The sequence below is a fragment of the Dermacentor silvarum genome, chromosome 6 (genome assembly GCF_013339745.2).
Source record: "Dermacentor silvarum isolate Dsil-2018 chromosome 6, BIME_Dsil_1.4, whole genome shotgun sequence".
NCBI lineage: Eukaryota > Metazoa > Arthropoda > Arachnida > Ixodida > Ixodidae > Dermacentor > Dermacentor silvarum.
The window spans coordinates 107,613,725-107,638,113 of record NC_051159.1 but is presented as its reverse complement, the minus strand read 5'-3'; the positions used below and the strand labels follow the sequence as shown (position 1 = coordinate 107,638,113).

At 49.4% G+C, this 24,389-nt stretch overlaps 1 protein-coding gene and 1 non-coding gene across 2 annotated transcripts in view; one reads left to right on the top strand and one right to left on the bottom strand.

Moving 5' to 3' along the window:
• Window positions 1-13,166: 13,166 nt before the first annotated feature.
• The window catches only part of LOC119456814 (spidroin-1-like), a 17,026-nt gene continuing 5,803 nt past the window's right edge, over window positions 13,167-24,389 (top strand). Inside the window, exons 1-2 of the mRNA XM_037718632.1 lie at window positions 13,167-13,286; window positions 17,123-17,359. Coding sequence (XP_037574560.1) covers window positions 13,167-13,286; window positions 17,123-17,359 — 357 coding nt within the window. The remainder of the gene's footprint in view (window positions 13,287-17,122; window positions 17,360-24,389) is intronic.
• Window positions 22,568-22,639, bottom strand: Trnaa-cgc (transfer RNA alanine (anticodon CGC)). The gene has a single exon. It is a non-coding gene; the product is annotated as a tRNA-Ala (tRNA).

Genomic DNA, 24,389 nt, shown 5'->3' with positions numbered 1-24,389 from the left:
AATTTTTTAATTATAGGGTTTTACGTGCCAAAACCAGTTCTGATTATGAGGCACGCTGTAGTGGGGGACTCCGGAAATTTGGACCACCTGGGGTTCTTTAACGTGCACCTAAATCTAAGTACACGGGTGTTTTCGCATTTCGCCCCCATCGAAATGCGGCCGCCGTGGCCGGGATTCAATCCCGCGACCTCGTGCTCAGCAGCCCAACACCATAGCCACTGAGCAACCACGGCGGGTGTAGCTGGGATAAGTTATATAACAATTAGCACATCAGCCTCAATACGTACTATAGATGCATTGCTACAGTGGAAGAAATGGCGATCGCACTCGCTATCGCATAAAAGGAAAAGCAAAACTGCTCAGCTTAATAATGTTCGACTCACAAGTAGCATGCAGAACGTATCTACAAGGCGGCATACCTCACGTCGCCCTTAAGATCATCGGCGACACATTGAAAGAATATCATGTAATTTTATGGTGTCCTGGCCACGAGGGTATCTCGGGAAACGAACAGGCACACACTCTTGCTCGAGGCTTTATTAACCGAGCTGGAGATACACGCAGCGATCAAATAGATGATTCCCTACTGGTCCGCGATGTACTTGAGCACCAGCGAGGAACCCGATAACAGTACGCCCCACCACACGGAACTACTTAGTGTGGAGGAGGCTCAGAAATATAGAAGAATACAGACGCATACCTACCCACATTTATGTAGATACCATAAAACAAACCCAACCTTGTATAGTAACTCTTGCCCCTGGTGCGGGTCCTGGCCTTCATTGCATCACGTAACATGGAAGTGCGCCAAAAGACCTCATACCATTAATTCACCTTTGGTACTCACCTTGCTAAGGGAGTCCTGGGAGGCCATACTCGCTCTTGCAGACCTCGAGGCCCAGAAGGATCCTCTGGATGAAGCTGGGTGGGTCGCGGTGGCCACTGGAGTCTTGGAATAGGGACCCACCCTGAACCGCTCCCCCCCCCCCCCCCCTTTTTTTTTTTTTCATCAATAAATGTTTATTTCTCCTCCTCCTAGTGCAGTGCTCGCTAAATCGACGGTAGAGGCGAGTAACAAATGTAACATTGCTTGTTCTTCTGCTGTTGCTTCATTTTGGAACGCGAGTACTGGGCCAGTATTTTGTAGCGATGCGTTATGGCTTTATTCTATGCTCGTCTTATCATCCACCGCTCACGGCCGGCTGATCCCGTTGACAACGTGAGCGTACCGTCGCTCTGACCACTGACCAAGCGCGAAAAGGAATTAGCATCGGAAAGGCATCACTACAAAATGCCGGCCCTGGTATTTATTTGCAGTGTTTCTATACGCGGATATTTTCTATTTATACTTTTTTATATTTAAGTTTGTTCTCTGGCTTCTTCATTGTCACAAGCGTTCACAGCTTTACGTAACAAAATAGTCTTTCACTTTGTCGCTCGTTCATTGGGCGTTCAGTCTGTGCGCCAGATACCCCGCGTGCCGGCGTGTGTGCTGTTTTTCAGTGGACCTACAGTGGACCTACCTACAGTGGACCTACCTGCTTTTTCATGCTTTTCACCACAGAACAGAGGTCACGAAGATGACAACATAAAGACAATAAAGCGAGAACAAGCACGCGGCGCGCGACCGTCTTTTCAGCTGTGTAATAATTAAAGGACAGAGTGTGCTGTGACGTGCGTAGTTAACTCACGTAGAGCGCAAACTTTAACATTGCGGTTAGTTGGCCGCGAGAAAGCATTGTCGCGCTGTAGTGACCAGTTGGTTGTCAATTTGGGTCTTGCGCTGAGCGATAACCCTCCGATAAACCGGTGAAAAACAGTCACTAACAAAAACTAGGATAATCCACTCCTGAATGTATGTACTAACAAATAAACAAAAATGTAAATATTTAGTACAGATTACTTAACGCCTTTGTACGACCGATAGAAACAAATTAATATAAATTTAAACAAATTTGTTTCTTTCTGTTGTCCTTGTCCGTAACGCGCTACGTAATCTGTACTAATGGTACAAGTCGCAACTTTATAGGCTCTTACGACTTGAAAGGACATACAGGAGCTTCTGCGTAATTGGGGAATATACATCTAACTACGGAATCTACATAACGCCACTTATTTCAGAAATTGAAATAATACATCAAAGTAACATTAATACAAAGGTATTTACACACGAAACGTGGACCGCAACATCGTCTGTCGACGTTATAGGTTGGAGCATTTTATTCTATCGCGTATCTGCCGCCTCATCCCGCAGCAGCCCTTTAAATATAGCTTGGCGGAGGTCTTTCCTTAGAAGCTGGCTTTGCCACACTATGGATCTCACTGAGGCGAAGCACTAGATCAAGGCAAAAGTAGCGCTATTTTTACACTGCTCTACATTTAATCTCTTCGTTTTCTTTTAAATTCTCAAGCACGATGGACGTATGCCGTAGCACAAGATGAGCGAAAAATTTGAAAAGCAACACTCTATTCTTGGTTGGTAGAGTGTGACGTCCTGTAATTGCATTTCCCGATAGATTTTCCTCCAGTGCACAGACTCCGCTCTCTTGATTGCGTTCAGTTCCGGGTTCTGCTTCAGCGAAGAAAAGAAAAAAAAAAAAAAAAGGGGAAGTAGATTTATTGACGGCGTTCCTGCGGTGCTCAAGGAACAGTTTCAAGATTTTTTTTTAATTTCTTTGATTTGCTCTTTATTATGCGTACATGTGGTGCAGTAAGTCCGTTGATTAAGCTTTTCGCAGCAGTGCCGGAACATTGCAGTCGACCTTTTACTTCGGGTCCTTTAAAATTTAACCTGCTTCTTCAAATGCACTTCTGGAGTGAGTAAGTTGAAATAAAAAGAAATGTTAATGGGTGTTATTGAAAACATTTCGATGCGTATTGAATGGCACTTAACCTCATGTTCCTTTGCTTGCACAAAGCTGATGCCAATGGTCGAAAACGTAGGAAACATAATAGACACGGAGCAGCGCAACTCGACAGGGACCAAGAATATGAAGACACATAGGTACACAGCGCTACACAGCGCCGTGTATGTGTCTTCTTATTCTTGGTCCCTGTCGAGTTGCGCTGCTCCGTGTCTATTATGAATCCAAACAAACTAGCCCGGCAACGTGCCACAGCGACATAGGAAAATTGACGCCACCTGAAGTCTATTTGAAAGGGTTTTTATTGTCCTTAAAATAACAGGGGCTTAGACATAAACCCCACCTCTCAAATACAAATTTCTCGTGTATATATACAGGCTGTCCCAGCTATCACGCAGTCTCGAGCGGCCAGTCGCGCGGCAATGCTGCGTGTATTCGCGGGCTCCTTTCACACTCGGAAAAACACATTTATGTAGCACGCGGGCTCCTTTCACACTCGGAAAAAGACATTTATGTAGCACGTATTGAGCAAGAGAAAGCTGTATCGGGAGTTTTCATGTTGCTCTACAATTTTCTCATTGACACTTTGATAATTAGGACTTTACTTTTCGAGTTAGATAATTAATTACAATTAGATAATTAAATCTCAGTAACGAAAAAATTACTGGCGGCTACACCACTGTACAGGAAACAATACGCACTAGGTTTGCTTCGCGTAACGCCGTTCTTCTTTTTTTAAACCGTGCTGCGTGATAGCTGGGACAGTCTGTATAAATGGGATGGCATCTTACCATTTATTACCTATGCCTGCAATACAGCGAAGCATGAAACGACGAACTTCACACCTTTCTACCTGCTCTACGCCCAGGCACCGCGCAGCTGTCTCGATACGATTTTCCTCTTCCTCCATACGGAGGATTCAGTTGCCGAAACTTTGTGCCGTGCTGAGGAAGCCCGACAAATTGTTCGTCTGCGTACACTGGCATCACAAGATCGCTCCAAGGAGCGGTATGACCGCCGCCACGACTCAGTTTCATTCGAAAAAGGTGACGGTGGGGCTGTGGACCCCTCAGCGCAGACGCGGGCTATGCCAAAAGTTCTTGGCTTAGCATACCGGTCCCTTCACCATCCTTGACCGCATTACCGATTTAACCTATGTGGTCGCTCGTGTAAGGTCACTATGGACGCCGCTCTAGCGCTACTCGCGCATGTTACCCACCTCAAGCGATATCACACTATCACTCAGCCCTAACTCCCATGGTGGGCTTCGTCTGCGAAACGGGGAATGTAACGCCTTGGTTGAGACGAAAGGAAGAAGAGGAGGAAGACGGATCTTTTTGGGTGCGGAGCGCAGAACGACACCGTTGTTGGACTGTTTTCCTAGACTCTCATCCATCATATGAAAATAAACACGCCTCATCCGTAACAATATATTATAAGACCGAGACCGACCAAGCTGTCAAGCGCTTCTTATTCCAAAAAAGGAAACGCCCAAGCTCATGCGCGAAGAAGTAGAAGAACAGGGAAGATGATGATGGCTATGTACAAATGGCTATGTACGAAGTACGTTAATAGTGCTTACACTAACTTTCCCCCGTCATGGACGCGGCCAGCCTGGCCGCCGATTAGGGATTATCTAAACGGGGAGTGAAGGGCTTCATCCGCGAGACGTGAACAATTTCGGCATTCCGGCGGTGCCGGTCAGTGACGGAGTGCACTGGGCGCACGAGATAGTTCACTGCAGATGTTTGCTGCACAACGGTGTAATGGGCCAATGTAGCGTTGAAGGAACTTCTCACAGAGGCCTGGAGTTCGGACTGGAGTCCAAAGCAGGACTTGGTCTCCAGGGTGAAAACGGAGGTCACGGCGTTTGTTGTCGCAGCGACGTTTGCGCTCAGCTTGGATAGCTTCCGTGCTTTGCCGGGCGATTTGACGGCAATGTTCAACTCTGGCAGCAAAATCTTCTGGAAGGGGCGCGTTAGGCGAGAAGGTGCTAAAAAGAATTCTCTGTCGAATATGGTGGAAGGAGATCTTCCATATACAAGGAAGAAAGGGCTGTAACCGGTAGTCCGTTGAATAGCAGTATTATATGCGAATGTCACAAAAGGAAGAATTTTATCCCAGTCAGTGGTCAGGACGGATGTACATGGAAATAATGCCAGACAGCGTACGGTGGAAGCGCTCAGTGAGGCCATTAGTTTGCGGATGATAGGTAGAAGTAGATTTGTGCACGGTATCAGCGGCCCGAAGAACTTCCTCGAGAACTTGGGAAATAAACGCCTTGCCACGGTCACTCAGAAGAACGCGAGGAGCCCCGTGACGCAAGACGATGAAGCGCAAGAAAAAGTCAGCGACCTCAGACGCGGTACCGCATCGCAGAGGGGCAGTCTCGGCATATCTTGTTAAATGATCAACCGAAGTGACAATGCAACGGTGAACGGAGGGTGTCAAAGGCAAGGGACCATACAAATCAATGCCACCAAATTCAAAAGGTGCGTCCGGGCAAGGGAGGGGTTGTAGTAAACCGGCAGGAGGGGATGTTGAGCGTTTTTCGGTGCTGACATGACGCACAAGAGGCAATGTATTTGGCCACCGTTGTGGATAGGCCAGGCCAGGCCAGAAGGCCAGGCCAGGTCTTGATGCGGTCGTAATTAAGTCTTGTGGAAGCCTAAGTGGCCAGCCGATGCGTCGTCGTGAAGTTCCTCTAATACTCGCAGGCGAAGGCAGCGAAGTAGAACTGGGGTCCACCGGTGACCTGTTGGGTGATAAACGTAGCGGTGTAGCACGCCACCTTGCAGGCGGAATTGTCGAAGTTGGCGTCGCAAGTGGCTGTTGGGTGGTTCGGCGAAGCCACCAAGGCGATCCTCGAGAGTTCGACTGTAGGAGTCGGCCCGCTGAAGCAAGACGAAATCAGAGCGTGATGAAAGCGTAACTAGGTCCAGGGGCGTTATCGAGAGCTGGTGTGAGGCAGGCGTAGCATCGGAACGACGTGGAGGGGAAGACGACGGCGCGTTACCGGGAGAGAGCGAGAGTGGGCAGCGAGACAATGCGTCTGCATCATGATGACTTTTTCCAGACTTGTACGTTATTGTAAAGTCATATTCCTGCAAGCGGAGTATCCAGCGCCCTAAGCGTCCTGACATGTTTTTCATTGATGACAGCCAACACAGATCATGATGGTCGGTGACGATGATGAAGTGGCGGCCGTAAAGGTATGGGCGAAATTTCTGAATCGACCAAACGATAGCCAGGCACTCTTGCTCTGTAATGGTGTAGTTCCGCTCAGCTGGAGAAAGTGTTCGGCAGGCATATGCGATGACTTGCTCTTTAGAGGCTGCATTACGTTGCAGAAGTACTGCGCCAATACCTTGTGCGCTTGCGTCAGTATGGAGTATGGTGGGGGCTCGATCATCGAAGTGGCGAAGCACTGGTCCGGAAGTAAGATGTTGCTTAAGAGCTTGAAAAGCCAGCTCGGATTCATTAGTCCATGTGAAAGAGGCACCGGTAACCAGTAGCTTGTGTAGAGGAGCTGCTATTGCAGCAAAGTTGCGTATAAATCGACGAAAATATGACGCCAAGCCGAGGAAACTACGTAGATCTTTCTGCTGCTGGGGTCGAGGAAAGTGGAGAACAGCGCTAATATTTTCGGGGTCTGGCTGGATGCCATCTTTTGAGACGACGTGGCCCAATACTTGTATTGTCTTGCTTGCAAATTTGCATTTTTTGTATTGATCTGGAGACCAGAATTTGCAAGTCACTTGAGAACTTCGTCTAATCAATGAAGATGTTGGTTGAAGTTAGACGGAAAGATGACAATATTGTCCAGATAACAGAGGCAGGTCTTCCATTTTAGTCCACAAAGTACGTTAGCTATCATGTGCTCAAATGTGGCGGGAGCGTTACATACGCCAAAAGGCACCACATTAAATTCATAAAGTCGGTCTGGTGTAGCGAATGCGGTCTTTTCTTTGTCAGTCTCGTTCATCGGAATTTGCTAATAGCCTGATCGAAAATCAAGGCTGGAGAAATACACCGCCCCTTGCAGTGTGTCCAAAGCGTCGTCAATTCGAGTAATTGGACATACGTTCCTTGCGTGTGATCTTATTGAGCGCTCGATAATCGACGCAAAAACGAACGGAGCCATCTTTTTTCTGTACCAGAACCACGGGAGAAGCCCAGGAGCTAGATGAAGGTCGAATTATCTTCCGCGCAAGCATGTCAGCAACCTGTTGTTCAATGACCCTCCGTTCGGACGGCGAGACACGATAGGGGCGTCGTCGTATGATAGCGGAACCATCGGTTTCGATGCGGTGTGTAGCCACAGAAGTTTGGCTCAATACAGGGGAACAGCTATCGAAACAGGCTTTGTGCTTCGCCAAGACCGCCAGTAAGGCTTCGGACTGCGCGGCGGTTAGGTCAGACCGACCAAGCTGTCAAGCGCTTTTTATTCCAAAAAGGAAACGCCCCAGCTCATGCGCGAAGAAGTAGAAGAACAGGGAAGATGATGATGGCTATGTACAAATGAAAACGACGAAGTACGTTAATAATGCTTACAATATATAGTCAAATTATAAGAAATCAACGAACCGTGACACGAAGGGAAACATAGGGGGAACTTATTTGTACTTGTTCATTGAATTAAAAAAAGATAAATAAATGAAAATGAAAGTGTGTAAAAAAAAAAAAAAGAAACGAGTTGCCGCAGGTGCGATACGAACCCACATCTTCGCATTACGCGTGCGATGCTCTCATCAGTTGAGCTACCGCGGCGCCTAAAAGTGAAATGATTCACTGATCGTCGATATTACTCACTCCGGCAGGAAAGCTAACCGTTAAGAAGCATATATCAGCCGCGCGTATCTTCGCCCCAGTACTTTTCACTAACTGGCCCTCATTGCACAAGAGAACGGGCAACTACCGTCAAAGTAGATATTTGCTCCTTATGAAAAAAAAAAAAAAAAATGAGGAAAAAGAGAGAGCTCGTGCAACGTTTCGAATTTCCCGCCTGCTTCTCTAAAGAGCGTCTCATTTTAGCTAATAGAGACAAAGGCCGGAAGGTCGCGAGTAAGGCTTGATGAGACGTGAGACGGACAATGCTATTTGGAGCGCACTAGTGGGAGGAACCACCCGCTCTTTCCCGTCTGTTTACCCCTCGGTCAAATGCACTGTTCTGTTTCTTTCATTTTCAATATTACTTGCTAATATTCTGAATCGCGAACAATGGAGACGAATTTTGCCGCCTACTTGTTTTGTTCTTCCTGAATTGCTTTCCGCTTTTACCGCACCAGCTTCCGACTTTTCAAGAGCTTTCAACGCGTGGAGGTCGGTTTTGGTCAAATGGTGACTGAGAATGAGAGCAGCGGGAGACTGTATTGTGATCGCTAGCGGGATGCCGTCATGGATGGGATGCGCCAGTTTTTTCACATCACGTATAGCACTCAGGATAAATTGTTAGTTTTGATAAATAAATCTGGTCGTTTATTCAACTTCAGCACGAAGAAATGTAATGTAAGGAAAAGGCTACTGACTGCATTGTATCTGGTTAGCTACATCTGGCAGGGTATTCTGCGAGTGTCTTCCCAAGGGACTGTTCATTTCGGCTGCGGCTGAAATGCTTGTTGGCTAGGCTGGGGATACGAGTGAGAAGGAGGCAGACACCCGGCAGCCTTTCTCTTTCTTGCCAATCAGCGGTGGCCGATATGGACAGTTCACTAGGTGGACACTTGCTGAATAGTCCCCTTATGTCGTCACCTGGACGGCTGCCAGCAGTTTGGGTAGGATTACGGGGGAGCAAAATGATAGGGGAAGACGATAGGAGTATAAGATAGTGTAGGAGGAAAGGCATTGGGAAGAGGATAGGATAGTGTAGGAGGAAAGGTATTGGGAAAGAGGATATGATATTGCAGGAGGAAAGGGATAGGGAAAGAGATAGGAGGAATTGAGTGTCGGAAAAAGGAATTTATTTACATTCTGTCGCAGTGAATGAGTGAAGTATCGAACAAATCTCTGAGGTGTGGCGATTTTTAAATTGCAGTTCTTGTCCGTGGCGGGTATCAGGTGGCAGTGGGTGTCGAAACTGTGACTTTCCGCACCTTAAGATAGCTTCTGACCACGAAATGTGATCCGGCGTTGACAAAGCACGGTTGTGGGATTCCCTACTCAAAACCGGCGCACGGCCACCACGGGGTCTCGTATCGTTCCCTGAGGCGCCAAAATTATGGCAAAAGCCCGCCCGCAGGAAAGAGGCGCGTCTCGACGGTTTGTCGGGGCCAAAGCGAGTGGCGCCTCTCATTGTCGCAGACGACGCGGAGAGTCGAAGCGAGTCGGCCTTCCGTTCCTTCAGTGCAGTTTCCAGCTTATTATCTTTTGCTTGCGTCCGGACGAGTATTAAAGGAGCCATTTACATCCAGAGTGACCCCAAAACGTCGCCACCATCTGATACTGGCTGCTTTGTGGTTCGGAAAAGAGATGTGCGTGTATATGTCTTCGCGGTCGTATAAGCGTTATTAAAAGGAACGACGCGATCCGACCTCCAAGGAAAGCGATGCGTCGCTTTAAGAGAGAGAGAAAGAAAACACAGCCTTTTTATTTTTCTCCTAACGCTTTGTCCCTGCCTTTCCTTCTTTTTTCCTCCTCCTCCTCCTCCTAACGCTTTGGCCTAATGGTGCTGAGCTTCTCCTTCAGAGTAGCGAATACGGCAAGGACGCACGAGTATACAACTGTGTTCGCGACGGCAGCCTTGCGGCGGTCTGTCGCGCGGGATTCCTTTTAAGCGTGGTTTTCGATATTCTCCAGAGGCAGCACTGCGTTAGAAATACGGCCAAATACCCTATGACAGTTAACGAAATTAGTTGCTAGGCTAGTTGGTGCATAATATTAAATAAATACTGGTCAGCACAGTTTCAAGACGGGACAAGAGAAGACACCGACACACGGCAACGTCTGCGCTTACCGGTATTCATTTACTCCTCCGACGGTGCATTGTATACGGTGCAAGCCGATTGGTTTTGTTTCGCGTGGAACAACTTTAGGTATAAGGGACATGATTATACGCCACATGCAACTGTGGCATGTGTATACCCCAGACTCTGATTTTCTTCCCGTAGGTTAAAACGAGACACTCGGGTGAACAATTGCCGGAAGGCCTTTGAAAGACTAGATCAGCCTGTAGTTGGCACCATGCTCCTCCTCCTCCTTCAGACAGTGCATGACAGAGGTAATCGGAGAGGCCTTCGTCCTGCAGTAATGATATCGGCTGATGGGGATGATGATGATGAGTACTGGATGAAAATCGGGCGCCACTGTCGTTCAATCACTATGGGAACGACGGAGAGTACATACATTTTCGCAGTTTTCCACGATTTGAAATGACATTGTTAGTAATTTATTTTTATTTATTTATTTCATTTACATATACTTCACCCCAATATAGGGCTATAGCAAGAGTGGGAATATACAATACTACACATTACACATTAAAAACATACACATACACAAGAAAATGAAAAAAAAAAGGAAGCGCGTTACATGTTAGCGAGGTGCTTACTTGTGGTAGCTATAAAACCTTTTAGTGAAAGTGAAAGAATGTTGCCGGGCAGAGAATTCCATTGCTCTATTGTACGTGGAAAAAAAAACTGTATTTGAATGTGTTAGTACGAGCAAAGATAGGTGTTATGCTCAAGGCGTGGGAGCTACGGGTACAACTTGCGTTTGTAAATGTGATTTAGTTACAATCACAAAGACCAGAGGTGGAGTTATTAATTGTGCATAATTATAAAGTTTTAAGGCTTCGATGCGATAACGTGAAAGTAATGGCTCGATGTTCAGAGATTGTTGAGCCTGTGTTGGCGAGAAATTGCGGCTGTAATTTTGGCAAATGAAACGGATAGATTTTCGTTGAACATTATTGAGCGAAATTATTTCACAGTGTTTGTAGGGAAACTCGATAAGATGCATATTCTAGAACAGGGTGAATTAACGTTTTATATAATAAGTTTAGTATCGCGAGGGGTCTTAGCTAAAGTGTGGCGCAAATGAGCTAATTTTTTAGGGCTTTCCCGTTTATATATTCGATGTGTTTAGACAAAGAAAGGTGTTCTATTAGAATGACTCCTAAGTATTCATATTCAGGCACTCTTTTAAGTGGGATGCCATCCAGAGAATAATCGAGTGAGAGGGGGCTCTCTCTATTGGCAAATGACATCACGGCTATTTTACAACGTTGGTGTTCATTTGCCACGTTTTGCGATTCGCATTGCACGACTCCTCATAATGGTAGTTATGGTTAAATCAATGTGCGACATTTCATTAGAGAGGTTAGGTACTTTAACATTTACAACGGAGTATTGTTGTGACGCATGCTTGGGCACATGAACATATCCTTACACTTGGGTGTATGTATGCCACCAAGGAACGTATCCTGCGACGATCACTTTCGGCGATAGAATCGCCGTCACGCGCGTGATGATTGGCTGGTTGAGCAAAATTGGATGAGCTGATTGGCTGCTCGAGCACTACGTCACGCGAAAGCGATAGTATCGCCGAAGTGATCGTCGCAGAATACGCCCCCAAGTCTCAATGATATTTCAGTAGAACACGTATGCCATGGATTAATATTTTTGACGTTCGAAATAATTCTTTCCGTTTGCGTACAGACGCAGGCTACCACTCTGCGTCTGCTGCAAACAAACACGTACCCTTCACCCGCCCGCCTCCCCCTTATATTCCCCGAAGTTTACAGTACCCCCAACTGCCGGTGCTGTGGCACTCACCCAGTTACGCTTCCGCACATGCTGTGGGGGTGCCCAGCACAGTACACACACATTAACCCCACGACCCTCTCGTCGAGGTTGTGTGAGGCTCTGCGGAGCTCTGCCCTCGACGACCAAACCTGGGCGACCCAGCACGCCCGTGGGGCGGCGGCGAGGCGATTGGCCCTCGACTTCCTCTCATGGGAGGCTTAGGCCCGGCCATCATAAAGTGCGGGTCCTCTAATAAAAGTTTATTCCTCCTCCTGACAGTAGCTCCTCAGGATCAAATAAAGTTCGTTGTCTGTCTGTTTGTCTCCTCCTGCAATGTTTTAAGGAAGGTTAGTAGAAAGGTAGAACTTAAAGGCTAAATAAGGTCTTATTATAGCCACAGAAGAAACTTCGGAGGGCAGTAAGCCTCAATGGCTTCAAGGGTTCGAAGCCAGAATGACGAAGTGTAGACCAATGCAGGTACTGCCGACCATTCTTGTAATGGCTGAACAGTCATATACCGACTTTTTATATATGCCTGGTGTTTTAGCGAACACTTTCAAAACTTTTTAAAGGTTGCCTGTGGAAGATAGCACAATTCTAGTTAAGGAACTGGTCTACTCGAAGAGGCGGACATTACTTGCACAAAAAATTGAAGTGTATAATCGAACAACTAACGAAATATCACTAATTAGGTTTTAATTACCTTTTGGTCCATATTGCAACTGATAAATTGTTGCCGTTAAGTTCGCAAGGCGGCTCCACTTGGAACGAATTCTCAGGATGACGCCAGTTTCGAGATATTGATTTGTAGGAGGGACGTGACGGCGGCTGTACGAGCCGTGCCATCGTCCCTGATCAGAAGGGCGAAGGCGGCGAGCCGAGCGACGGGGCTGCGACGACCAGCGTGGCTGGCTTTTAGAACCACACTGCGCGTGCCGAGCTTGCGCCTCGAGCACGCGCTGCGCTTCTTTATTTTTCTCTTTCTTTGATAGCCGGCGCCAAGGCACCGGCTGAGAGCGCCGAACAAAGCGCTCCGCGCTGCGGCGTCGGTGGGCGCTACAGGGCCCCCCGCCCAGACGGAACGTCGAAATGGCGAGCCAGTTGAGTCCTGATTGAAAAGTGTCCATGGCCAGTCCGAGTCGTCAACGTGAAGGCATCGGGTCGCCACCACCACTCAGGCGGGCGGCACTGGGTGCTCCTCAACGGGCGAGGGACTCGCGGAACGGACGCTGTTGGCAGGAGTGCGTCTACCCGCTGATTTGACGGACGCCACATGTCTCTGGAAGAATGAGGAAGGGGGAGGCGTGTAAGGCGAAGGGTGCGTCGACGGTGCCAGCGCACGCGTTGCCGGAGGCGTATCACAGACCGCACCGTTGCATGACGTGTAGGATGCGTGCACGAGCAATGGAGTCGAAGCCCTGGACAGGCCACGACGCGTGCCTTGCAGGTGGACGCGGCGCAGCCTGTCGGGAGGCGAACACGATCCGGCAGAGCTAACGATGGGGTGCATCGCGAGTAAGCCACGGGCTGGCCAGGAAAAAGGGGGTCAAGGTCCGCAGGAATGTCCGGTGGTTCCCTCGGTCCATCGCAAAAGCCGGAAGCGGGTCGAAGCCGTGAAGCGCTCAGCGACGAGGCACGAACGTCCGTCGAGGCAGCACAGGTGAAGACCCGGGTGGGCTGGGTAGGTGGAATGACCTGTACCAACTGCGCTGAAGACTGCGCTGACCGCTGGAGATATGGACCGTTCGTTGTCGGGTGTCGCAGAAGGTCGTGACCCGTATCCGCGGTGGTGGTAGCCGGCAGAGTCGGAGGCAGTGGGATCGGCGCGGTGCCGAGCTCGCGCGCCGCCTCGGAGACCGGCTCAGCAGACCGCGTGGAAGGGTCGGGTGCCGTTGTTGCAGGAGCGATGGCGTTGGAGACAGACCCGATGGCGTGGGGCACGGTAGCCGGCGTTGGGTCGGCGAGGTCTCCACTGTCGCCTGCCACCGTTGGGGGCGAGAAAGGCGGTGACGTGGCCGGTGTCATGGTCGTGACGATACCCTCGGCGACAACATTGTGCGCGTACTCGCACGAAAGAGACCCCTGGAGAGAGCCGGAGGCCGGGGACTGTGCGGTAGCGCATCGGGTGGTCGCCAAGACGGTATCGGGGCAAGTCGAGGGAGGAAGGCTTGCCTGATGGAGTCTAACGGGCGCAGGAGCAGACGCGTCTGGTGCTGGCGGTGAGGACGCTGGCAGAGATGACTCGCGCACCGCGCGGTCTACCTCTGGTAGAGGGTGGTAGACAGCACCGAAGAAGTCGAGCACGCGCTGCCGCAGTTCGTCGTACGGGCGCGGGCCAGGCGATGGAACGCCGAGGTGGAGCTGGAGAGCAAGCGGCAGGACGTCGAGGAGTACCGCGTGCTTGAACTCCAGGATCCAGATTTGGTTCAGCTCCAGAGCCGCCTCAAACTGAGCGAACCATGCGCCGACGTAGCTGGACGAGAACGGCGGCAGTGGTGGGTCGAACTGCGGCTCCGGCCAGTGAGCCATGGCAGCGTGTCGCTCGGTGGAACGCGCGTTCTCTCGGGTCACCAATGTAGGAGGGACGTGACGGCGGCTGTACGAGCCGTGCCGTCGTCCCTGATCAGAAGGGCGAAGGCGGCGAGCCGAGCGACGGGGCTGCGACGACCAGCGTGGCTGGCTTTTAGAACCACACTGCGCGTGCCGAGCTTGCGCCTCGAGCACGCGCTGCGCTTCTTTAGTTTTCTCTTTCTTTGATAGCCGGCGCCAAGGCACCGGCTGAGAGCGCCGAACAAAGCGCTCCACGCTGGGGCGTCGGTGGGCGCTACAGATTTCCGAACTTTGCGGCGAAATGTATTGGCGTTCCAGTTACGTTTGTGCTTCAATGCGTAAAACAATGTTTTGTATTGGCGGTTAACCCTGACACTAACGCTATGTCTCCTTATTGTGAATATAAAAATTTATGGCGGCCACTTCCTTACACTTTGGATGAAGCCTGTCCGTAAATTTCAAATAAGAACGTTTTTGTCAATTTTTGGACATTGCGCACTTTGCGCACTCGTGATGCCACCCGGACATAATGGAGTAAGCCCGAGAGACGTCGAATCCACATCGCGCCTCAGGAACACCTTTGGTTGTGTCCTCGCAGCGAGGGCTTCCAGTTAGTCGACTTCAGCTACGTTGCCACTTCGATCGTGCCTATTATGGCGCGTCATTGTTCCTGGCTGACACAACAGGACACCTTTTAATAACAAGCTGCGAGCGCAACCGCTTCTTCTATATCCACGTGTATAGACTATTCACACGAGTAATCCGCTTTGCTTGCCCGGCCAAGTAACGCCAAAATAAGGTTCCGTCGGCCACTTGGTGGTGGCAATGCAAATTATGCCCGATGTACGCGTATGCTTGCGGCGCCGCCGAGAAAACGCGCTCGCCATTTTTGGAACCTCTCGATGAATATGAGGGCGATGGCACATCGAGCAACACTGAAGCATATAGCAACAATGAAGGGAGAGAAAGCCCCTTCCAGAGGACATCGGGACTTAAGTGGACTCAGCGGCAGTGACTGCTTCAACGTCAAGGGTTTAGAAGAGAGCATAGGTGGGCGCGGGCCAAACTACGAAAGAGGGTTTTTCGCCGCATTCATTTCTACGGTCATAGCCGTCGGCTTCAACTTTGGCTGTCGCCCTGTGTGTCTGAGTGGCGAGGTCACGGGACAGGCGTCGGAGGGGAAGCACTTTCTCGGACAAAGCTGAGGGGGGTCGGGTGGCCATGCAGCAGCCGTGCTGTGGCAGCCATTAGACGAAAGCAGCGCGCTTTGGGCAGGCGTTGTATATGGGCGCGTGTACAGGCGTACGCGACGCCGTGCTATTCTGGCCTGCCAAACAGGCCCTGACAAATGGGGCCAGCGTACGGAGGCTAAAGCACATCGGAAATCGATGTCCCGGACGGGCAGCGGGTTGCGCCGCGTTTTACGGGTCGGCGCTGAGTGGTGCGTATACCGCGAAGGACGCCCTGCCAGCTTCCCGGATAGCTTGTTTTGCTACTCGCTTCTCCCTTTTCCGAAGCCTTTCATGGTCAGCGTCCTTAACTCTAACACATCCGTATTTCCCCTTTTCTCCTTGCCATCTTCTAGCTAATCGCTCCGATGCTGCCTCCGCTGCTTCCGCCCACACCATGAAAACTTCCTTGCCGGGAAAAAGAAGCTTGTGGCAAGGGGAAGAAAAGTTTGTATTTATTTCTTTTAAGCGAGGTCTGCACTGTACACAGCGTCCTGCGGGTAGTCATCTTCCGCTGTTCGAACAACAAGAAGAGCGAAGCATCGCTGCTTCAGACGGTCGCTCTTTTCGTGCCACCGTTTTATTAATCCCCCCTTTTTTTCCTTACGAAGTAAAGTGGGTAACAACTTTTCTTGTATGATAAGCGCACTTGAGCGCGCTGGTGAACGTATTTCACCCTGAAGAAGCTTCACACGGCCCAGACCGTTATTCGCGCGACTAAATTTGTTTAAGTGTAACTGTTGTGTATATTTTTAACGTGTATGCCATCGCGTGTACTAGTTAAGGCTCGAGTGATTGCGGCATCTCTGTCTTTGAGTGAAGGGTTGCCAGAGAATATTTTAAACTTAGGCTGTCGTAAAACGAGCAACGCTTAGTTTTACAAGATTGATGAAGTCCATCAATGGGTCTTTCGACGGAGGTCCCTAGGTCAAGAAGAACCAAGGCCATTCACGGAGTCAACCATGCCATTCGCGGAGTCAGCGGCTTGCGCACAGACCGCGTTCACTCGTGCTCTTAGAACATGGGTCTTAGGTTGGGGGGATCCGAGGGGCTCGATTTTTTAACAGTCATAGTGATACAACATGACATACATTGAAGTCCGAGCGAGCATAGGGGAAGTTAATTCTGTTTAATTGAAATGGAGAAATAATCGGATAAATGCAAATGAAAGTGTACGAAAAGATAACTTGCTGCAGGTCGGAACCGGACCTACATCATTTCCATTTCATTTTACCTGATTATTTCTACATTTTATTTAAACTTAAAGATGAATTTTCCTGTTCTTTTTCTGCAGCTTCACTGTATGTCCCTTGATATGATTTTTGGTAGGCAGTGGTTCGTATGCGCGCGACACCAAGCGTCCGAAAGTGCGCCGTGTCTAGCTGCTTCGGCGAGTAAATCGGTATACGTGGACCGTACTGTTTCTTCGCCGTCGAGGCGTACACGCCAGCACAGTGGTTGAACGTAGAAACTAATGCATGTTTATGCCAAATAATGCGCTGCTTATATAAGGCGCGCTATGAATGCACAGAAGTCAAGATCACGTGCTTGCTTTTGGTGGTTACAGACCACTCTGCCCTTCTTAACAAAACAGATGTTAATGAAAAAGCTTGGTACTAGGCATTATGTCTGTAGTTTTCAGCGGTGTACTTGCCGGGAGGTCTGCGAGTGCGATTACTTCGCCGCAGTGGCGGAGTGGTGGCTGGACCCTCCGTGGTAACGGGTACCAACTCTTCAGTGTGGCCAGGGCTCGCATGAGTTTTGTTCAGGTCCGCCACGGCACAGTGGCGGCAAGAACGGTGTTGGCAAGAACGGTGTTGGCAAGAACGGTGTTGGCAAGAACGGTGTTGGCAAGAACGGTGTTGGCAAGAACGGTGTTGGCAAGAACGGTGTTGGCAAGAACGGTGTTGGCAAGAACGGTGGCGGCGAGGACGGTGTCGGCGGACAGACAATATCACCGTGGCCGATGAACATGGTAGAAAATGACCAGCTGGAGTCGCGGTGTCTCAGTCCAATTTCACCCGCTGGCATTGGCCGCACACCAACGACTATGGGGCTTCTGCGTTGCCCAGGGGGCGCAGCAAAAATGGTGCTAAAAAGCGCCCTCAATCTGAAACTGCGTAGTATACCAAGCTCGGTCGTCTGCTTCGGAAAGCACATTTACAATATGGACCCGCCACTTTCGGTTGTGTTGTACCACGGCTTGCAGCGAATATCGGGCGGGGAAGATTTTTTTCAGGGGTGGCACGCTGCGTAAAGGCAAAAAATTATGCAACGCCGAATACATGTACGCCGCTCAAGAAATAAGGGGCGAAGTTTTAGCGCGGTGTCAATCGCAAGTTCGAAGCGAGTCACGCACGAAGTTGAACTTCAGGTAAGGTTTGCACGCTGCTAGATTCAGGCGCACAAACGCGAGGAAATGCTTGCTATAAATGAATTCACAGCAGCTATAAGCAGACATCATGTGTACGGAACTGCTCGAGCGCACGACGGTACGCGCCGCGACGGCAGATGTCTTTCAGCTTGCCGCGATGTACGAATTGCTCGAGCGCACGATCGTACGCGCCGCGACGGCACCGCTCCTTCAGCATGTCGCGAAATGGCGGGCCTCCTGCAATATTTGTTGACTGCATGCCGCTAAACAAGTAGTCATGCCTGCGCTGTAGTAACGGCCATCTGTCCCTTTAGCAACTGATAAATAACTGATACAATGCATATGAGCTCGCAGTAACGTACTACGTGCGAATCGCGTTGCAGCGCGAGCTCGTGCGCTGCTCGCTTGATGTAGCTTTTAATGACAGCGCTCGAACATCGATGTGCTGTAATCAATACTACCTTGCGGCGCTGCCTCAACGTGCTGGCTTGAGGCGAAGGATGAGCACCTGTGCTGCTCGTGGGGTAGTGAAGTTATCCAGCGCGCCCGATGCTCCACTTTGTGACGCCGAAAGAAAACGGTAGAATCCGATGTTGGGATTCAGGCCTTTTTGTGCTCGTGGCAGCTCACGACGCAGCAGTAATGACGGTGACGCTTTTTCGCGGCTGAGCTAGGTCTCTCTCCGGATCGGCGTCGCCGATGTCTTCTGCTTCTAGCATTACGTCCCACGGCACACGAAGAGTCCGTTTTCGTTAAACTAGGCTGCGGCCAGCTCGCAGCGTGGCCGGTGTGGTCTCTGAGAAGTGACGAGCCTTTTCGCACTCGCAACAGGGCCGAAAAAAGTGCGAATCGACGTAAAACTCGGGATAGAAACGTGCTTTGCCACAGCCAGGGCTCAATACTACCCAAGCTGGTACTACCCAGATATAACTTCTCTCGCCGCCACCAGGCGCCGCTACTATACCTCAATCTCCAGCGCAAGACGCCCATGGCGGTGGACGCTCATATGTGGCCACTGTCAGCGAGAGATGACGAGGCGTTGCTCCACGCAAATTCAGGGGCGCGTCGGAGGAAATCAAATGTCGACCAACAAAATATGGGTGGGACTTATCGAGAGAGAACTGCCGGTAAACGCATCGCATACCACGTGAACTTCACAACTATAGTCAGTAAAATTACCCCGAACATCAGCTAGTCGGTGGACATCGCGGACACCGAAGCAGTAGCGACAGCTACAGACCCCCGGCTGCGCTTAGGCTTCGCTTGTAGTTAGACATGTTGTTATTAAACTTGGTGGTTTCCCACTAGACTAAGAAAGGAGTGACGTTGTGGTCAACCAACGGGTAAAACCATCGGCAGGAGCGCTGGCCGCGCGGCGACCGCGACGAGGCTAGTTGCCGGAGCATAGAGGCCTGTGGTGAGACGTCACACAGAGGGCGCGGCGAGCGCCCAACGGCTACCAACGGCAAGAGCGGTGGCCGCGCGGCGACCGCGACGAGCCGAGTTGCTGGAGAATCGAGGGCCGTGGTGTGACGTCACAGTGCGGCCATGGCTCAAAGTGCGGCGAAGGCGAAGAGACGAAAACCTGGCGTAATGTAGCTATCGCTACAAAACTCTCATTGGCCGTATGCTGCATGTGCGAGTGAAAGCGCGAGAGGGGCTAGCGCTTTCACGGGGAGCTAACGCACGGCGGAGAGCAAAGGCCGTGGGGGGACGGGAGGGAGGGAGGGGAGGCGACGTTTAGCTGCGGAACCAAATGCGTATCTTGCGAGTGGGCGCAAGGGGAACTGGTGACTCAATTTCCCGCGCGAAAGGAGGACAGCGGGAAGGCAGCGCGGGAGGGAGGGGTTGCGGCTTCTGATCTGTGTGCAACTTCTACTTTGCGCGGCGCCGGCCGGTCGCGCGCACCGTATCTCGAAAGCGATCTGCAACGTGGCTCCTACCTTTGTATGTGCTGTGCTTTCGCCGCTCAGTTTCCGTTGAAGCGATAGACCGCATGAACCTTCGCTCGCTGCTGCTGGCGCTCACACCAGCGTTTTGACAGCGGTTGTGTGCGGTCACACAAACAACGCGCAGAACTGTTGTTGACGGCGTCGGCGTTTTGCTCGCGATCGCACCGAACGCGCGTTCAGTATACGTTGTCGAGCGTGTTATTCTGTCATTGACGCTTGTTGGAAAAGCGCTTCAAAATTTAGTGATAAAGATACGTGTTCCAGAAAAATTACTGTTTTGTTCAGATTAATAATAATAATATAATTTTTTAGGAATCTGCGTGAAATTGCACACATTATAGTTCGCATAAATAGGAAACATATTTGATAGCGAGGCTCGGAAGAATGTCGCACTCAAATGAGCTTTCTAAGCTATCAAGGATTCAAAACCGTCGCAAGAGGCACTTGGCAGACCGATGTCACGCAGGTGCAGAATTAACTGAGATCCTTTCAAACACATTCTCTCGTGAGGTTAAAAGGAAAAAGAAAACGAAACAATGTCACTGGCGTTCCTGTCATTGAGCTCACATGCGCGACGTAGCACGCATTGCAACTGCGGCGTGCGAGAAACAGGAAATAACGAGCGTCGTGTGCTCGCGGCGCTAATCTCGTCGACACGCGTGTGAATTCGCGTGGCGTCAGGGGGGCGCCTTTTTCGGTCGAATAGCTGCAGCGCTTGAACGTGTGTGTGTGCGAAGGCGCCCTACGAATAACGGCATTTCCACCTGACTGCGTCGTTGGCGCATGAGCGAACAGCTGCGCGCTAAATGGATTACATTCGGCTTTCCCGTCCCTCACCTACTCTTGTTCACGCCTGATGGAGAGAGCACCGTAGCATCGCTGAAACACCACCAGAATAGCCGACCCCTCCGGTTAACGGCCTGCATGGTAGAAGGAAGGCAAACAATGGTGTGTGTGTGTGAGCAACGGGAAGAAACGAGTCGGTATGGGAAAGTGGACTAGAACGCCGGAGCGCTATCCGCAAACTCGGGACGTCTGAATGTTTTATATACTGAGGTAACTATAGCGAAATGCAGCGCTAAAATCTTTCAACCAACGTACCAATCATAGGTAACACGGATCTTTTTCTGCGATTTGGATCGGCTGCTTTGAAAAAAGCAGATTCATTTTTTTTTTCTAAAATGTGTTCGTCGTCGTTAATTTGAGCGGTGTGCAAGCCTCGCGAAGTTTCGCTAGAGCGGTTGAGTGCTTTTACTTTCAGAAATGGTTCAACTTATGGTGATTAATCTCCAGCACGTAAATAAACCTCGGTAATTCCGACTGTTAGTGTCGATATTTAGATGGCATGGCACTGGTGTGAGGCGCCATGTGAAAATTGTGTCTTTCTCAAAACAGTCGAATGTCAGAAATGAAAGGGCCTAAAGGCCCTAAAGGGCCTAAAGGGCCTAAAGTTTCATGACAAATTCTTTGAGCTTCCTAATATAAAGGTGTAGCGTGATGTTTGTAAGAACCAACAGGCGCATTGAACAAAGACGAATAAATTCTTAGCGATTCATCTCGAAGTTTCACTTGTCGTCAGGTGAAAGCATGTATACTTGTGTTCATGTGTACATTAAATTACTGTCACTTGGCACGTCCCTGTATTTATTATTTGCGCGTTACATTTATTTTGTTATACGCCATGTTTTATTATCACAGTTTTCCATGTCCCATTATGTGATAAGCAGAGCTTTATTATTCTCTAGTGCTTTCTCAGTCAGTCTTTCCATTGATCCTGACACCTCGTAATGTTTTTTTTAAAAAAATATATGTGTTCTGTACAAGCTATTGTAGGTGATAAAATGCTGCTAATTGTATAATTGTGTATATCATTGATAAGTTGCATCAGTTCTTCCCCCCTCCCCCGCCCCCCATGTACTACCCTCATCTGCGGGTCTTTAGGGGAATTCCTGAACAAATAAATAATGGATGTAATTAGTTTAATTAGTGAATTAATGGTTTTGATAATTTTTGCAAAAGATATTCCCCTGCGCATGTAATTAATCTGCAGTGACGTAATTCATAACACAGTGACACTGTGAGATATATGTTGCTATGTTTATAGTCATAGTAAGATAATATTGTCACGGGAAATTACCCCCGTCGGTAGGCCCAGCGCAAATCGACTGAGCTGCTCGCGCTGGTATGAGTCAGCAAAAAGAACTAAAGAAGTAAGGAAATAAACAAATAACTCATGAAATACATAAATAATGATTTACGGATATATATATATATATATATATATATATATATATATATATATATTGTAAAGAAGATGAAGATATACACTTGGGCTCGGGCGCTAGGACGCCGGGGCTAGGGGGCGAACGAGAAGAAGACGAGGAAGAAGGGAAATAGAACAGCCGGCTCAGGAACGGGTCCTGTGTCTGTGTCTCTGTTCCTTTACAATATATATATATATATATATAGCCGTTTTCCCATCCACTTTCTGGGGTATTTATGTTTTACAACTAGAACTAACCCTGGGAGTGTTAGCCAGCGCCACCACTCACAAACCATGGCGGCAGATGTAGAACATCCTTTCTGCCGCGGGAGTCACGAGCACGTGATCTTTTTGGGTGCATGCAACTGGTCAATAAACCCACATATGCTACCTGAAGGCATCAACGTTGCCGGATTCGAGCCCCCGTCATGTAATGAACGAGAAGAAAGGGAAACGAGGGGCCCGATTTTTATTAGTCATATCATAAGAAGCCAACAAACAATGACATCAAAGACAACATAGAGGAAATTAGTTGTACTTACTAATTGAATTAAAGAAATTATAAATGAATGAAAATGGATGAAAAAACCAACTGGCCGCAGGTGGGAAATGAACCCACGTCATCGCATTGCGCGTGCGATGCTCTCACCATTGAGTTACCGCGGCGCCGTTTTCCCATCCACTTTCTGGGGTATTTATGTTCTTACAACTAGAACTAAACCTGGGAGTGTTAGCCAGCGCCACCACTCAAAACCTAGGCGGCGCATGTGGAACATCCTTAATGCCGCAGGCGTCACGAACATGCTTTTTTTTTATAGGCTTTCATTTGGAATTGCCGTGACACCCCCCTCCCCCGAGAAACGACTCTACCCTCTTGTAAAGTTTCCTGCTTCGAAGTGAGTGAGTGAAATAACTTTATTTAGGTCCAGGGAAGACGCAGGGGAGACCCCGTGTCACCCGGCTAGAAGTTTGGAAGTTTTCTGAAGTGTTCCTCACGACAGTACTTCGCTTTTACCACATTTAACGGCTCCTAAGCGACATGTGATGTTCTATATATGTTTATCTCAAACTTCCGCAATTCTCATTGTCATAAACTCTTTGGTTCTCTGGTAATGCCTCCTTCTACTCGTTGAAAATGTTGGAGGCTGGTCAGAGCCGGCACGAGCTCGCAGGACCGATAAGAGCTGGATAGTGCAGTAATGAAGTATGTCACTGCATAAAAAATAGTAATAGCAGTGACAAAGAAGAGCAGAAATAACGCGTCGATTGCGGTGTCGCGAAGTAGAGGCGAACGTTATTGCCGATATCTCCGTGCCTTTCCACGCGCTGAGTTATCAAGCCGAGAAGCCCGTACAATTAACGCGTGTGCCATGCTAGCTCTCCAAATCCCGTGCGACCTAAGTGTACACCGATCACGCTACGCCACGTAAATGCGACGCTACCTTCTTTTCCCTTTTCTTAGTGTTAAGCCCTAAGAAATCGTGCGAGACGGTGTGGTTGGGTTGTGGTGCGTAGCCACTATGGCACTATCTCTCTCTCTCCCATAATATATTTCTCCCTCTCCTCGCTTTCTTCCCGGGTGTTATCGTTTATTTTTTGTTGTTTCCTAAGAGGATGGGACACACTGTGCCATGCCTCCCCCCTTACCCCCCCATACATTGCCCTCTCCATCCCACTTGGTAATCCGGCATCGTCTATATGATCCCCTGGGTACAGCTGCCGCCTGTTGCGTTCCTATTCGCCGGAGTGGGCGTCTCACCCGCAATTAGAAGGAACCCTCCGAGATTTCGTATCGCTTGGAATACGGAGACTTCTCGCTTTAGGCTTGCTCGGCTTTCTCTCGCGAGTTAGCTCGGAGGTCCTCGGTATAACGAGACAACGCCCTCCCTTTGAGTTCTTTCTGCTTTAGCCCCTTTCGCCTCTAACTTCTTGCCGCGAGAGATAGCGCGCGCGTTTGTCGCCTGTGTAAATTTTCACGATTGTCGCTCTAACGAGCGAGGCTCGTTTTTCTTGTCGCTCCCGCGTCGGCGACCGTTTAAGCCTAGAGCCCATTGTGTTTTGCAGCAACAGCCTAAATTAGGAATTCGTCGCGGGCGCGTCTGTATATTCTCCAAGTTCCGCGAATGTAGTCTCAAGGCAGCTCTATGGATCGTTTGTGGTTTGGTAAAAAGACGGGCCGCTTATTTGAATGCCCGCCAGTGCGTTTTTTGGTGTGGAAAAGATTCGCTCCTCTTACTCCTGTCATGAGACTGCGCCTTCGTTGCATCACTTCGTCTTTATTTGGAACCTCTTTCCGCGCTGGTATTAAAGTCTGGCGTGATCTATCGTAGGAGCGGAAGCGCGACAACGAAAATATGATACAGAGGACACCTGTGGCTTGATCATTTGCATCAACATTGGCTTACGCAGCTTTCGA